At 35.9% G+C, this 17,464-nt stretch overlaps 1 protein-coding gene across 4 annotated transcripts in view; it reads left to right on the top strand.

Annotated features, from left to right (window-relative positions):
* The window catches only part of RBM27 (RNA binding motif protein 27), a 79,696-nt gene that overhangs the window by 27,746 nt on the left and 34,486 nt on the right, over positions 1 to 17,464 (top strand). For 2 of the 4 annotated variants that reach the window (XM_082726040.1, XM_082726039.1), the window contains exons 7-10: positions 1,145 to 1,438; positions 3,081 to 3,215; positions 12,219 to 12,383; positions 14,035 to 14,184. In XM_082726040.1, the coding sequence (XP_082582166.1) occupies positions 1,145 to 1,438; positions 3,081 to 3,215; positions 12,219 to 12,383; positions 14,035 to 14,184 (744 nt within the window). The remainder of the gene's footprint in view (positions 1 to 1,144; positions 1,439 to 3,080; positions 3,216 to 12,218; positions 12,384 to 14,034; positions 14,185 to 17,464) is intronic. The other 2 variants (XM_082726042.1, XM_082726041.1) reach the window with 1 other exon arrangement.

Below are 17,464 nucleotides of genomic sequence, written 5' to 3'. Positions count from 1 at the left end.
TTTATTTTTTTTTTAAGGGGGAAGGCGCAAGGAGACGGGTGTGGAGCTAACTTGGGGCTCAGTCTCATAACCCTGAGATCATGACTGGAGCCGAAATCAAGGGTCGGATGGTTGGGGTGCCTGAGTGGTGCCATCGGTTAAGTGCCCGACCCTTGGTTTCGACTCAGGTCCTGGTCTCAGGGTTGTGGGATCTAACCCTGCTCAGGCTTCATGCTCCGTTTAGAGTCTGCTTAGGATTCTCTCTCCCTGTCCTCCTTTTTCCCCTTTCACCTGGTCGTGCTCTCTCTCTTTCAAATAAATAAATAAGTCCTAAAAAAAAAAAAAGGTCAGATGCTTAAACCATAGAGCCACCCAGCTGACCCCTAACTTAAATATTTTAAACTAACATTTCAAATTACAGATACAGCAAGAGTGTAGAATTTAGAATAATACCATGAAAATAGGTAATTGATATTAGATTGTCCAGTTAAATCCCTTACACACATATCCTGCCTTTGCTAAAATGGATCTGAATTTTTTAAAAAATTTCCTTTAAGTAATCTCTACAACTAGTTCAGGGCTTGAACTCATGACCCCAAGATCAGGAGTCATATGTTCTACCAACTGAACCAGCCAGGCACCTTGAATCTGAATATTTATTCATTCATTCATTTATTTATTTATTTATTTATTTAAGTTTTTTGTTTTTTAAAAATTTGACAGAGAGTGATCACAAGTAGGCAGAGAGGCAGGCAGAGAGAGGCGGAAGCAGGCTCCCTGCCAAGCAGAGAGCCTGATGCAGGGCTTGATCCCAGGACCCTGAGGTCATGACCTGAGTGGAAGGCAGAGGCTTAATCCTGAGCCACCCAGGTACCCCAGAATCTGAATTTTTATTATGAATACATAATGGCAAATAGGTTTGTAGTGGCTACCTGTTTTGGACCCTGTTACTTGCTACCTCAACAAAGCATGGTCTCATGGAAGGTAGAGTACATCCATCTGGCCTTACCTCAGGGATATGTGATGATTAACAATAACACTAAGAAGGCTTCTAAAGTCCTTGGAGAAAAATTACTTTGTAAATCAGATTGGTAGGCTTTTCAGGGTCTTGTTTTATTTGTTTTCTGAGCTCTAAGATCACAAGATTCTTCTTATATTCTTTCAGAAAGAGGATTTTGTGTACTTGGTGACCTTTGTCAGTTTGATCATGGAAATGATCCCCTCGTTGTTGATGAAGTTGCTCTGCCAAGCATGATTCCTTTCCCTCCACCTCCTCCTGGGCTTCCTCCTCCACCACCTCCTGGAATGTTAATGCCTCCCATGCCAGGCCCAGGCCCAGGTCCAGGCCCAGGCCCTGGCCCAGGTCCAGGCCCAGGTCCAGGTCCTGGCCACAGTATGAGACTTCCTGTCCCCCAGGGACATGGCCAGCCTCCGCCTTCTGTTGTGCTTCCCATACCAAGTAAGTACATGTTCATTAAATATTTTGTCCTTTAACAAAGATTTGTATTTAGAAGAACCTCTTCACTAACTTGACACTGGGTTTAAAGTTTTTGAAAGATAAATTAATAGAATTTCAAATATATTCCTATAATTAAAATGTTATTCTTTATTCTATCCATTGTTTTATTGTATTATTTATAGTACCTTGAAAAAATCTTGGGTGACAGAATCTTGCTGGTTGACGACATCTTAAGAAATCCAGTTGTTTTGAAGATGTCAGAAAGAACATGAAATTTCCCAGTCTTTAAAGAATATCTCTTTGGGGGTGTCTTGGCGGTTCATTTTGGTTAAGCCTCTGACTTCTTAATTTTGGCTCATATCATGATCTCAGGGTCATAAAATAGAGCCCTGCAGTGGGCTCCACACTCAGCAGGGAATCTGCTTGAATTCTCTTTGCCCATCCCCCCACTCATGCACCTCCTCTCCCTCTCTCTCTTGTGTTCAGATAAATAGATCTTATGATGGTATGTATGGTATACATACTATTTATTTATCAGAGAGAGAAAGGGAGAGAGCGAGCACAGGCAGGCAGAGAGGCAGCAGAGGCAGAGGGAGAAGCAGGCTCCCTGCTGAGCAAGGAGCCTGATGTGGGACTCGATCCCAGGACACTGGGACCATGACCCGAGCTGGAGGCAGCTGCTTAACCAACTGAGCCACCCAGGCATCCCTGGTATACATACTATTCATACTATTATTCTACTTCTGTGTATATTTCAAAATTTCTCAGATAAAAGACTATAAAAATTATTTTAATTTCTAGAAGAACTTATAAAAAGATGTGAAGAATGGGAATATTTCTGTTTAAAAATGAAATCCGAGTGTCATTTTCCCCCAACATTTTGCTATGAAAAATTGCAAACTAACTGAAAAGTTGAAATAACTTACATTGAACACCCATATTCTCACCATCTAGGTTCTATGATTAATATTTTACTCTATTTCTATTATCACATTATCTTTTTATCTCTCCCATTATTATTTTTTATTCATTTCCTAGTATGTTGCAGACATCAGTACATTTAAACATGTTCCTGCTGTATAGAACTTAAGAGTTCTATAGACCTCTACTGTTATTCTAGGAGTGTCTGGGTGGCACAGTCTTAAGCGTCTGACTCTCAATTTTGGGTCAGGTCATGATCTCAGGATGCTGGGATGGAGCTCTGCATTAGGCTCCTTGCTCAGCGGAGAGTCTCTTTGAGGATTCTCCATTCCCCACTGAAGTTTTCTTTTTCTTTCAAATAAATCAGTAAATCTTTTTGTTTTTTTAAAAAAAAGGAGCTTACCATTATGCCAGAAAGATTGTTCGAGTTCCTTGTCAGTCATTTTTCATCCCTGCTCCCCAGAGGTAACCATCCTGCTTTTTTTTTCACCCTAGAATTATTTTGTGTGTTCTAGAACTAAAATGTCCTCTTAATTATGCAATTTACTGTGCTGAAGCCTGCCTATATCAAATTCCTTAATTCTGTTCTGTGCCAAAGTAGGTACTTCAATTATGACTATTCCTAATTAGTTTTAGTATAGTAGGTATTTTTTATTAGTTAGGAAACTTTCATGCTCTACCTTTTTCTTCTTCTTCTTCTTTTTTTTTTTTAAATTCTTAGGACCACCCATAACACAGTCAAGCTTGATAAACAACCGTGACCAGCCTGGGACAAGTGCAGTGCCCAATCTTGCACCAGTGGGAGCAAGACTACCTCCTCCTTTACCCCAGAACCTCCTTTATACAGTATCAGAACGTAAGTAAACATTGCTTGTCTTAAAATTGCTGGAGTATAAAAAAGCTAAGTTTCAATGTCATGCTTTAAAAAAATACAACTTTTCTTTTCATGGACTATGGACTATGCCATATAAAAATTACATTTATATTCATATTCACAAGGCAGTTTACTTTGTGACTATGCTATATGGTTGTATTTTAACTTGTGTGCCAGTGGAAGGAAAGTGTAAGGCCTTCTGCTGTAGAGGAAGCAGCAACATTTAGTATCTTCTGAAGGACATGTATTTTGAAGCTTTAATCTCTTCTAAATGAAATTTATTTTGGAGCTTGTGTTAAAAAATTGAACTGTGATTGAATTTCCAAAACAAGGTTTATCTTCTAAGGGTATACAAAAGGTTGGATAAAATATGCTGAATAATTTTTTAACTTGTATGCTGGAGTGACAGTTGAGAGCATCACTTAAACTGTAATATTTAGTGGCTATGCTATTTATAACATTTCTTTTTAACTATAATAATTTGTTCTTAAATCTTGGTTTTCTGATTTCTTAGGTATTTTTGTCATTATTTTTAGTTTATTTAAAGCGTTTTGAAATATCCCTTTCTCTAAAAACATAAAAACAAGGTGATTGGTTGTTAAAAGTGTTAGATTTTGAGATTTTTTTTTTTTTAAGATTTTATTCATTTATTTGAGAAAAGAGTGAGAGAGAGAACATGAGAAGAAGAAGGGTCTGAGGGAGAAGTAGACTCCATGTTGAGCAGGGAGCCTGATGTGGGACTTGATTCCGGGACTCTGGGATCATGACCTGAGTCGAAGGTAGACATTTGACTGACTGAGTCACTCAGGTACTGTGAGATTTTTTTTTTTTTTTAAACAGAGCTATGTGGTTCTATGAATAAATTCATCGTTTGTGCAGTGTATTATCATAAACATTTCTTCATCTTTATGATGTCATGGTAAGGCAGTTCAGCAATATCATGAAGCCCAGGTGTAAATCCTGTTCCATTACTTACTTTCATTGTCATCCTAGACAAGTTACTTAACTTCATAGAATGTCAGTTTTCTCTTTTGTAAAATAGGAATGATAATAACATTACTCACCTAAAAAGCGTGTTTGAGGAATAATTGCTTTAATACATCTATCTAGAATAGAACCTAGCTTCTAGTAAGCTAAATATAAAGGTTAGTTTTTATAATACTATGGTTACTATTGTCTCCTTAAAATGCGACTTTGCTGAAATCAAACATAATTATCTTCTCTTTGTCTACCTCCATTATTCTTGTGTGTCTTTATAAATTGAAATAACACCCATTAATCACCTAGAATTGAAACCTTGACATGATTGACTAATTGCTTTGTTTTATTTATATTGGTTAATTAAGAAATCCTTTCTCTTTTTCTTTGAAATACCCCATTCTGTTTCTACTGTGACTTCTGCCCTCATCAACACTTGAATCACCTGACATTTGGGTTATTGCTATAATCTTGTTGACTCCATTATGTTTCAGTCCCCATCAGTCACATCATATAATGCTGCAATGCTAATTTTCCTGAGAAAACAAATCAGAACGGTACCTCATGAGAACTCTGCTGTGACCAAAATTTCCCCATGAATTGCATATATATGTTTTTTATAAGTAGGCTCCGTGCTGAGATTAAGAGTCTGAGGCTCAGCCACTGAGATACCTAGGTACCTCTCACAGATGATCGTTGAGCCCCTCCCTATAGTTTCTCTTTCTATGATCTACCCTGCCCTTTTTGGTAATCTCTTTTTTCACTCAACTCCCACATGTATCTTCTCTGGTTACGCCAATTAAACCTTGTCTTTGCCCCCTTGTTGTGGCTCAACTTTATTTTTCTGTCTTCATTCTAATAATTTGCTCTCTCTCTCCTTTCAAGACCTAAATCTTCTAAGTACATGGGGAACATTATTGCTCTGTTGTAAACTCCTACAGGACTAAAAATAATTTATTACATATATGGCATATAATTGTACACAGGCCTACTGTTAGATTTCTTTTCATGGGTGTTAATTTTATGTTCAGCTGAGCTTTAGAACAGGAACCACATCTTAGTATCTCAGTCTTCTAACTACTGTAGTGTCTTTTCGCAGAACGTGTTTGTTTCACTGCTTCTCTTATTTTTTTAAAAAGGTTTTATTTGTTTATTTGAAAGAGACAAAATGAGAGAGAGAGAGAGAGAGAGCACGACACGGGGGAGGGTCTGAGGGAGAAGCAGACTCCCTGCTAAATAGGGAGCCCAATGTGGGACTCAATCCTGCGACACCAGACCCTGACCTGAACTGAAGGCAGTCGCCCAACCAACTGAGCACCCCTTTTCTCATTTTTTAACCCACTGAGCCACCCAGGCGCCCCACCCCTTTTCTCATTTTTTAATCAGAGAAACTTTAAACAAAAAAATAAAAAAGGATGTATAATGCATTCCCATATACCTGTTAGTCAACTTCAACATTCATCCATCCTGTATCATTTATTCTCCCCAAATAATCTCTTAGCATTATTTCTTAATGCCATTAGACTTGTAAGTAAAAAAAATGGATTATTTATCTGAGAGTTTGTTGCAGATGGCACATTTTCTTACTGTTAAATTTAGCATTGTGATTCACAATAAAAATTCTATTTTGTTTTTAAATTTTTTAAAAGTCCGACAATTACCATTTTTTAAAATACCGTTAAATTTAACATTGTGACTCGCTCTAAAAATTCCATTTTGATTTTAATTAATAAGAATCTGGCAGTGGTCATCATCTGAGTGACTTAGCTTCATTATTATTAATGGAGCAAATATTTATTGAATGCTTTCTATGTGCCAGGCACTGTGCTACGTGCTTGAGAGCCAAGATGAAAAAAGGTAAACTCCTTGTTACTTGAACAATATTTTTCTCTTTTTAAGAAGCAAAAATATTTTGTGATATATTAGTAAAGTCCTTTTAAGCATAAGTTCCAAACTTCTGTTTTAGATGCTGGTAAACATTTTTAAGAAAATTTGGGGGAGCAGTACAGTTAGCAACTTTTATTTGCCACGTTAGGGAATTGTATATGAAAATATCTAAGATCATTTCAATTTAAAAAATAAATTTTTACATTAATAAAAGATAAAAGGCTGTCCTTTTATATTTGGTTTTATGAAGTATTAATTACATTTTTTCCTTCTTTTTGTCTCAGACCAGTAAAAGGTGGTAACATCCTTTCAGCATTTGTGAATTACTGCTTTAGAGGATAGTCTCTTAGTTTGAATCACCGGTTTAAAGAGACTTATTTGGTTGGCAACTGAATGTTTTGAAAGTTACAGAATTATTTGTATCAGACAATTTAAAACTTCCTACTATGCAAACTACTCTTTTCCTTATTTATTTTAAAGATATATATATTTTAGAGCGAGAGAGTACGCACATGTGAGTGGGAGGAGGGGCAAAGGGAGAGGTAAAGAATCTCAAGCAGCCTCCCCACTGAATGTGGAACCTGATATAGGACTTGATCTCAAGATGCATGAAATCAGTACCTGAACTGAAATGGAGTCAGATGCTTAACTGACTGAGCCACCCAGCAGCCCTTCTCTTCCTTTTTTAAAACTTAAATTTTTATTCTAAAATTTATACAGGAATTTGAAAATGTAGGGGATAGTTTCTGTTCTCAGTGTAAATAGAACTTTTTTTGGGGGGCTATAATATAGTTTGTTATTCATAAATTCTTTTGTATCTTTCTATTCACTTGATTTTAAAAAGTTTTTTTTTTTTTAAGTTCGTTCTTTGCAGATAAATTGAATCTTTCAAGTTGTTCAGGTATACTTTCCTCAATAGTATAATTGGTAATTTTTAAAAATTTAGAACTTGACTTCAAATGAAGTAAAAAAACTATGTTTACAATGTATTAGCTCTCAAAGTTTAATAAGTTGGGAAAGTTTAAATTATGGATATTTTATTATCAAAATTATCTTTAAAACTCATAACACAGAAAATGTTTATAAGTGGAATAGAGTGTATCAGATGGTATTTCTGAAAAATATGTCAGTATAGACCCAAATATACAGAGAAAAATGAAATCTGGAGTTTTAGAGGTAAAAATAATTTGCTCAAGGCTAGGTACTGGGAATATACAGATGAATAAGAAATGACTCTTCCAAGAAGCTAAAAATCTAATAGTGGAAAAGAAATGTGTTTATTAAAAAAAAAACAAAAACACCAAGTACAGTATATTTTGCTGTTATGACTAGATGAACAGAGTGGCTTAGAAATACAGGTGACAAAGGAACTAATTCTGTCAAAATTAAAAACCATAATTTTGGCTGCAATTATTACTTGTTTTGGAATGGGACCATTGATTATTAACTGAACATAATAAATTATAACCACCATGTAAGTGGGTAGGATATCAGTGGCTCCTGGTAATGCTATTTAAAAGGTGATGTCAAATGGATATAGTTTAGAAAAAACTCTGAAATTTTGTTGTTTCTTGAATTAAAAATGTCACAGATACTCTGAAAGGACTTAAGTAATAGATGTAATTGAAATTTTATAGAAAGAGAGCAATATCACAACACCTATTAAAATCAGCTATTATGGGGTGCCTGGGTGGCTCACTGGGTTAAAGCCTCTGCCTTTGGCTCGGGTCATGGTCCCGGGGTCCTGGGATCAAACCCTGCATTGGGCTCTCTGCTCACAGGGGAGCCTGCTTCCCCCTCTCTCTCTGCCTGCCTCTCTGCCTACTTGTGATCTCTGTCTGTCAAATAAATAAAACAAACTCTTTTTTAAAAAATCAGGTATTTCCTCTGAAGTACTTAAAATATTTTACCTAAATTTGAATTAACCAATTCACTATGTACATTTTTTGTTTTCACAGTACCATTTTCAAGTATAGTCCTTTATTCCCTTAAATTCAACCTGTTTCTTAAGTTTCTTTGAGGAAGACATAGTAGAAATATTTTATGATTGCTAAGCTCACTCTAAGGAGTGTGTGAAAAAGTAATAGAGTATAATATCTTGTATTCTACAGATTGATTTTTAGTTTAAAGGTAGTTATTAGTCTTCAAATAAATTTCTATCAGTTATCTTTGTGTTTCTGACAATATATTTTCCTGTTACCAACTATGTAAAATTACTGAAACACTATATTTCTACTAAGCTTGGGATTCCTCATTTAATTCTGTGGAACATTTCCCAGTGCAGAATCATGGATTTTGATATCTAGAAAAGTATATCGATATCTGGTAGAGTCACTGAATATTGTCTGGGGTTTCTCTCCCCATATGTTTTACTTTGGTTTTCTTATATTCAGTATCTTACTGCCATATTTCAACATACAGACTTTGATCCAAAATACTTGTCATTGGGATACTTGTAATAAATAAGTTTTCATCCTTTCTTTAAATGATTCTTTATTGAGTTCCTGCTATGCACCAGGCACCATTTAGGCCCAGGAGTGTTATATGGTGTGCCACGTACCTTGGATTCTATGATAAATATGGCCAATAATTGGAAGGTGTAGCTTTTTTATTTTCAAATTGGGGTTTTAGTTTAAAACTTAAGATTTTTCTCCTGGCAATACTCTTAATGACAAAATCAGGAAATTACAGAGTAGCTAAAATTTCAGTGTGCTGAAAGACTGTCATCACATGACTAGAGTTAACATTAAGAATGTAAAAATTTTGCTCTCAGGCATGTAAGATGTACAAAAGACTTAAGATAGGAGCATAAACTTGGGATGTTTGCAGTTTGAAATTATCTAGTCATTCTCTTTCCCAATCAGAACTAAACTGAATGAATATAAATTGTGACCAGCTCATCTTCACCGATATTGTAACCTAGTTGATTTAAGAAAAGCTTATTTTGGAAAATTTCTGATATACACCAAAGGAAAACCAATACTGCAGGAGTCTTTAGGTACTCAGAGGCTTCAACACTCCTTGATATAATATGGTTAATCATGCTTCATCTATAACTCACCCCTCATTTGATTATTTTAGAACCACCCCCAAATGTAATATTTCATCAGTAAAAACTTCAATGTGTATCTTTCAAAGATAAGGATTAATCGTATACCATCACAGTACTTTATCTCATAGTCCCAAAATATTTATATTTACTGTTGTCAAATATCCAGTCAGCATTCGTATTTCCAAATTGTACGATAGGTGTCCTTTCATAGCTGATTCATGTGAAACTGCATCCAAACAAGGTTATGTATTACATTTAGAAGATACCTTTCTTAAGTCTTTAAATCTTAAACAATTTCCCTTACCTCTTTTTTGGTTTTTCCTTGACATTTATTTAAGAAACAGATCATTGTCCTGAATAATTTTTTCATATTCTGGGCTTGGCATATTGCATCCCCTCGTGTCATTTAACACATTTCTTCAGGCCTCTATATTTCCTGGAAATGGGGGGCTAAATTTGGAGACTTTAGGTTTACGTTGGTTTTTTTTTTTTTTTTTTTTTTGGTCATGAATATTTTATTGATATACTTCCTACTTCAGTATTTTATGATGTACATAATGTGGAGTTTTTTCATTTTCTGTAAATATTGATCAGTGTATACAGGTGTTTTCGTTCTGATTCATCCACTTTAAAAGTTGCTTATGGTTTCAGCAGCCATTTATGACCACTGCTTAGATATGTTGTTTCATTAGGGGTTAAAAAGTGTGATTCTAATTCTGTAATTTCTTGTACGTTAATTGACTGGCATTCTACGAAGTGAAACTCAGTAGTGTTAACCATTTGGTTAACCTGAAATGCAGTTTTTATAGGAAAGACAGGATAAATACTTGTTTCCTTTCATTTGTCAGTTTTCAGAATAATGACCTGCTTTCCTAGTATCTTCCAAAAGGAATCATTATGAACTCATGGATTTTTAAAATTTTAATTGTAATTTTTGAAAAAGATTTTATTTCTGTGAAAGAGAATGAGAGAGAGAGAGAGCATGGGGGAGCGGGCGGTCAGAGGGAGAAGCATACTCCCCGCTAAGCAGGGAAGTGATGTGGGACTCCATCCTGGGACTCAAGGATCATGACCTGAGCCAAAGGCAGTCGCTTAACCAACTAACTGAGCTACCCAGGAGCCCAAACTCATGGATTTTTTTTTTTCAAACTCATGGATTTTTAACATGTTTAATACGTTTCACCCCATTGCATCCTTTTTGGTGCTCACATTGTTTCATCTTTGACCATGGGAGCCTCTTCATGTTGGCTCCTGCAGATTTTGTTTTTTGATACACCTAGTGTTAGATAGTTTTCTTGCTTCTGGAAGCACAATGTATATATATATGACAGTATGCCAGGTTCATCTTAATTTTCTGGCCAAACTTAGAATCAGCTTTTTTATCTAAGGAAGCTTTTTGTTTTTAAATAGTATTTAGAGATTTCAGTAGTGTTGTTGAAGAACGTCAGGCTTCATTTGAATAAACAGCCTTCTTCCTGAAATGAAATTCATGCTGTCATGCATGTAGAAAGGACATTGTGCAAATTAGCCTTTGACTTTTAGTTCTCATATGGACTGAGAATGCACTTCCCCATTTTTCTCTTTAGTATACTCCTTAATTCTGTAAGAAATTCTGCCAATAGGTCATTCTTACAACTGTTATTAGATGCTTGATCTATTAGATTGTTTTTTAACATAATGATTGAAAGCGACTTTTTTAAAGGTAAATATTGAAAGAATTGGTGCTAAGTGCAGTTTTGTGTCTGCTACACAGTATGATTTGTCACTTGCACCTTTGCTTCGCATGTAGAAGGATGGTAAAATTTAGTACCTCTGTTTCCCTTCTACATTTCCTATGAAATCAGGTAGTTGCTTTGTGGCTTGTTCTGTTAAAGTTTATTAAAAATATTTTGGAGGGGCACCTCGGTGGCTCAGTGGGTTAAGCCGCTGCCTTCGGCTGAGGTCATGATCCCAGGGTCCTGGGATCGAGCCCCGCATCGGGCTCTCTGCTCAGCAGGGAGTCTGCTTCACTTTCACTCTCTCTGCCTGCCTCTTTGCCTACTTGTGATCTCTCTCTATCAAATAAATAAATAAAATCTTAAAAAAAAATCTTTTGGAAATTTATAACTTTTAAGGACATTGATTGGGTGTAAAAAAAACTTCTAAATTCGTTTTATTTTATCTTTTGCCACATTGTGAGTGTATGACTTTAAGTATAAAGTACTGAGTAATTATTGTAAATAGGTCTCTTGGGGTAATCAGTAGAATAATAGTAGTAAGTGACTGATGAAAAAACTGCTCCTTGATACTTCTTTTTAAATCCTGTTGTATCAAATTTGACTTCATTTTGTCAGACATTCTTCCATTAATAAATGTGAGCACTAAATGTCCCTTCTTTCAAAAAGTGATTCCTAATATCTGAGGTAATTTCATAAATACACTGATTGGTCTGTGTATCTGGGGTTTTGTCCTTTTTTCTTTGACTGTACTTATTATCCATCTGCTAAGGGGTAATAAGTTTTCACTATCTTGTTTAGTTTTTCTCTTTTGAATGTTTCTTATTCTCTGTGAGGGTATGTTCTGGTGTATATGTGTGTGTGTGTTTAATTTCTTTTTTGATCTTTTTTCTGCTGTCAGAAATGGGAGTATGTTTTGTGTGAACCTGAAATTATGTGAGTTTGAGGAGAAGAGTTTTTGTTTTTAATGGGTATGACAGTCTTCACAACTACATGTTTTATTGGATACAAGTCTCTACCGTCTCAGGGTTTCAGGGCACCTTTGTTTGATAGTGTGATATGGTTGACTGTTAAGTTTTGGTTATGGTTAGCACATAGTTTTTCACTTTAGATTACAAAAGATGGAGATTATGCAGTCATACTATCTAATTCTTGCTCTTTATACCTCAGTGCATCCCAGCCCAGTTGTATGTCTTTTTCTTGAGTTAGGAAGAATCTCAGTAATACCTTTCTTGACTGCCATTCCCATGGATGTACTTTCTCTGTTCTTGGCTGAGGTCTCAGGAAGTATGGCATTACCTGAGAAGCTTGTGACTCTCATTCCCAGCTGCCCTCCTATTCTTTCCTCTGTAGGACAGCCCATGTACTCTCGTGAACATGGTGCTGCTGCATCTGAGCGACTTCAGTTGGGGACACCGCCTCCTCTGTTGGCAGCTCGTTTGGTGCCACCTCGAAACCTCATGGGATCCTCCATTGGGTACCATACCTCAGTCTCCAGCCCCACCCCTCTGGTCCCAGGTAAGCTTTGCTACAAATGGCCATCCACCTTTTTGATCTTTTGTACCACAGCTTGCCAGCCTAAGTGGTGACTGACCTACTGATCTACTGTCACTGATTCCTATTAAACCTCTTAGGTTGTTTTCTTTCCTTTTTCTTTGCTTCTTTGATTTGTCCCTAGTGGTTGCTAGATGATGAGGCCTCCTGTGTGTCTGTTACCTCTGGTGTCCTCTATATTGAGTTTTAGTGCCTCAGGAACAAAAGTCATGCTAATTCTTTGAACTAATTTTTAATCCAATAAATAGGAAGAGGATATCTAGTTGAATGTTTTCTAATCAGTTTTATATTTGAAGAAAAACTCAGTTAATTTTTTTAAAAACAAACATCTGATTTCTTGGTGATCAAGGGTAAACATCTTTTTCCCCCACTCTGCTCCATGTATGGACTGGCTGTGTATAACATAGTGATTTCTTGAAAACTCTTCCCTCCTACCTACATGTACATGTTGAAGACCTATGTGGAGTACTTTGTGGGTGTCTCATGAGGTTTTTAACATTTCTCCTTTTGCCTTTGGATCTTCGTTCATCCTAATTAACTTAAGGACTTTGAAGTTTCTAGGAGTTCTATATATTCTCAGGAATTAGAGAACAAGGTCATTTGATTATGTAACTTCTTTAAAACTCTCTGCAGCTGTAGGAGATTTAACTATAGGAAATCTTCTGTCAAGACTACCAAATGGTAACTGAAAACTTTTTTTTGTAATAATTTGCCGATCTTCTGCTTTGAATCATGGAACTGATTGGCCATTAATAAGGATCTGAGTGTCTCTTACCTTGTAGCTGAAACTTCCTATGAATGTCATAGAGAATTTTTCCACTAAGAAAATTTTAAAAAAGGTGCAGGAACTTCTAAAGGACAGTAGGGAAAACCAATGTCTTCACTTAATCTTAACTGTTCTTTGATTTTATGTAGGATAAAGAAGATGTATACTGTTTAGAGATTAACACTCAGAATTTCTTTAACACTAACAAAATATTTAGCATTAGAATTGTAAAAATTAAGTATTTAGTTTTAGAGAAAACAAAGGGAACATGATAAAGGTGGCATTGATGTGTGGTGGTAGGGAGTAGAATCGTGATTACTTTTAGACATACAAAATTCATCTTACTTATTTAGCTGTTTGAAAGAAAGCATTTGAAATGTTCTGTGTATGAAACCAGCTATTGTATCTGCATTTTAAAGTGTAGATAACCAAATAAGCAGATTGTTTTTGTACCCCTAATTAAAAGAGTACCTAGAAATTGGTGAGGCATGATAACTGAGGAAACCCAACCAGTCCTTTATATGTGGTGTTTATATATGTGCATGCTTCTCTTAAAAATGTTCATTGATGTTAGGATTAGGTGATGGATATAGAGGATAAAAATGAATAGGTAAATAAATGGAATTCTCTACGTAGTCAGGAATGGATCTGTATATCTGTGTTTTGGGACAGGAGCATTTTCAGTTCTTTCACTTCTAACAGGTATATCTATATACTGTAATTCAGATATGTATGTATAGGTCAATATATTTGTTGAAGAAAAAATATTTTTGCAGTTGTTTATTTTATTAATGAGAAATTAACTTCTCTCTGATTTGTTACGTGTTTTGTTGTTTTGTTTTCCCACAGATACGTATGAACCAGATGGTTATAATCCAGAAGCTCCTAGTATTACCAGTTCTGGTAGATCTCAGTACAGACAGTTCTTTTCGAGAACACAGACACAGCGCCCAAACCTGATTGGCCTAACATCTGGAGATATGGATGCAAATCCAAGAGGTGAGACTGCCTCATATTTACTTTGATGCTGTTGTTACACAGGAGTTCAGTATAGCATTCCGACCTCACTAAAGTCCGGAGTTACGTATATATTGTCTTTTTGAAGAGTGCTATGTAATTATATCAGATAAATGTGTTTGAATAACTGTATCTCCAAATTTTATTTTAAAGCTATAATTAGAATATATTTATTTTAAAATAAAAGTAATACTCATATTTTTTAATTCTTATTTTTGTAGATCTTTAGGCTGGTTTAGCTGTTTACTGGGCACTGTGTTAAATATTAGGTAAAGAAAGATGAAATGACATGGTCCCTTGCCCTCAAAGAACTGATCACTTAAGGGCCTACTTTGTATCCTATGAGCTGTGCTTCACACTAATAACTGAGAATCTGAAACACTGCAGTAAAATTATCATTTGATGTTTTTTAGTATTTATGATTACAACCCTATGTCTGGACCTTTGCAAAGAATAGTTGCAAACTTTTAAAGACTAAATGCAAAAAAATAAAATAAAGATAAATGCAAGTATTTACCTTAAATATGTGTTGATGTTATCCTTTCTCCTTCCCTCAAAAAGGGAAGGCTAGAAAGTTTAATGACATTCCAGTTCTTCTTACTTGTATAGTTTGATTTGTAATATTTAATTTGAATTTGAATGACTGGCCATGGGCCATCCTAATAGTATTTTTCTGTTTTAATTATATGGGTATCCTTTTTCCTGTTCTTACCTTCTTTCCTATCTTGCTTTTATTAACTTTTCTTTAGTGCATTAATATCAGTGTTACTACTGCAGACTAACAGTTTTGTGTCAAGATGAAGCCAAATGCTTTTATATGTATGAATGTCTTTTATTCCTTTCCTATAACTCCTTGAAAAATGGTACTGTATTTATTCTCTTTTTATAGATAAAGACACTGAGGCTTAGAGAGGTTAAAGATCTTGCCCGAGGTTACACAGCAATTAATGACAGAACTGGAACTTGAACCCAGGCATATCTAATGAAGAATGTGCTTTTACCTTCTGTACTATAATGCCTAAATTATTACCAAATTATTTGAAATTAGTGGGAAGATCATATCCTCAGAAATTCATGTTTTCCTTTTGCCAGTAGTCTGGTCTTTGTGCACATTCATGTATAGTAATTCATGGATAATCTCACTCAGATAGAAGTCTTGTGGTTTTTGTACAACAGGCTTGGTTTGTCATGTTGGCAAGTCACCAAAATTCTAGCTATATATCTCTTTCCTTATAAAATACTTCAGTAAAGAAAAGCACTGAGCAATGTTAAGAGGTAATCATAAGTGTTCTAGGGAAAATATAACGGCATCTCAAATTCTAGAATGCTTTATGCCATCACAATTGCTATCTTCTCCATTAGGCTTCTAAAAACAAAGGCTATAACAGGGCAGAGACCATAGTTACTTTATTCACTGATTTACACATAAGGTCTAATATAATTGTTGGAGCTCTAGCAACTTTTGAAGAAATAAATGTTAAATGAATGAACTTGCATCACAATTTCCCCGTCACACAGTGAAATGGAATATACTACCCCCACCCCTCATTCTTACCCTAACTTCTAGCCCTACATGTTACTCTTTTCTGTGTTTTACCTTGGTGGAGTTACGAAAGTTAAGGAGAATATTGAGACTATATCAGGCGTGGATTTGTGTTACTTAATTTTTTATTCAACACACCTCTTCCTGTCCACAGATAGGCCATTGTAAGTTCACTTTCTCTAAGTATTTTAGTCGTGGGACGCCTGGGTGGCTAAGTTGTTGAGTGTCTTCCTTCGGCTCAGGTCATGATCCCGGGGTCCTGGGATCAAGCCCTGCATCAGGCTTCCTGCTTGGTGGGAAGCCTGCTTCTTTATCTCCCACTCCCCCTGCTTGTGTTCCCTCTCTCGCTGTGTCTCTCTGTCAAATAAATACAAAAAAATCCAAGTATTTTAGTCGTAAATGTTGTTAATGAAATATACCAGTTTATAGTATTGGCTTTGGATTTTCCTCCCAGCTTTTGAGTTTGAGAACTTTTAAACCTATAAAAAATAAAGAAATGCAATAAACACCCGAATACCTTAGGTTCACCATTTGTTACGTGTAGTCACCTTTGGGTGTGAATGCTTGCTTGTATACATGCACATTCTTCTCTTTCTTCTTCCTTTCTCCCTTCACTTTTTTTTCTTCAACTACTTGAAAGTATATTGTAGAGATTGAGCACTTTGGATCCTTTATTTTACATCCAAGAGTAAGGTGTGGTCCTATATAAGCATAGTCTCGTTGCTATACTTAAGAGAATCGTAATTCCATAGTAATAATCCTGTCTGAGTGGTTCAGGGTTTTGTTAAATCACATAAGAATACAAATAATTTCACTCTATTTATGGTGCTAAGTTCTTTGATTGCTTGCCTGAGGTGATAAGTATTAGATCTGTCCTTTGTAGTGTAATCATTTGTGGAGTGGTACTTTGGCACCACATAAATATCTTGCTCTCGGGGTACCTGAGTGGCTCAGTCAGTTCTGCTGGAATTCAAATTCAGGTCTTTGACTCCAAAGCTTGTATTCTTTCTTCTAAATGAAGTGCTTCCAGGGGCTGCTTGGTGGCTCAGTCATTAAGTGTCTGCCTTCAGCTCAGGTCATGATCCCAGGGTCCTGAGATCCAGGCCCACATCCAGCACCCTGTTCACCCAGGTGGCTGGGAGTCTGCTTCTCCCTCTCCTCTGTCCCCCTTGCTTGTGCTCCATGCACATGTGCACACTTTCTCTTTCTCTCTCTCACACGCGCCTTCTCTCTTTCTCTCAAATAAATAAATTCTTTAAAAAAATTTTCTAAAAAATCTTGTTCTCTAACAATTTTCTACTGGAGTTTTTAAAAAGTTTTTTTTTTTTTTTTGCATTCTTTAAGGATCATTGCCCAAATCAGTTTTTGATTTAATTTATTTATTTAAAATATTTTATTTATTTATTTGACAGAGAGAGATCACAAGTAGGCAGAGAGGCAGGCAGAGAGAGGAGGAAGCAGGCTCCCCGCTGAGCAGAGAGCCCAATGCGGGGCTCGATCTCAGGACCCTGAGATCATGACCTGAACCGAAGGCAGAGGCTTTAACTTTAACTGAGCCACCCAGGCACCCCCCCGCTTTTTAAAAATATTTTATTTATTTATTTGACAGAGATCACAAGTATACAGACAGACAGGCAGAGAAAGGAGGACTGAATCAGTTTTTACATTGGAGTTGCCAATGACTTTTTGAACTTGGATATTGTATTCTTAGCAGAGGAG

Source organism: Mustela nivalis (assembly GCF_964662115.1).
Source record: "Mustela nivalis genome assembly, chromosome: 3".
Lineage (NCBI taxonomy): Eukaryota > Metazoa > Chordata > Mammalia > Carnivora > Mustelidae > Mustela > Mustela nivalis.
The sequence above is the reverse complement of the archived record's forward strand: the minus strand, read 5'-3'. Positions and strand labels throughout refer to the sequence as shown.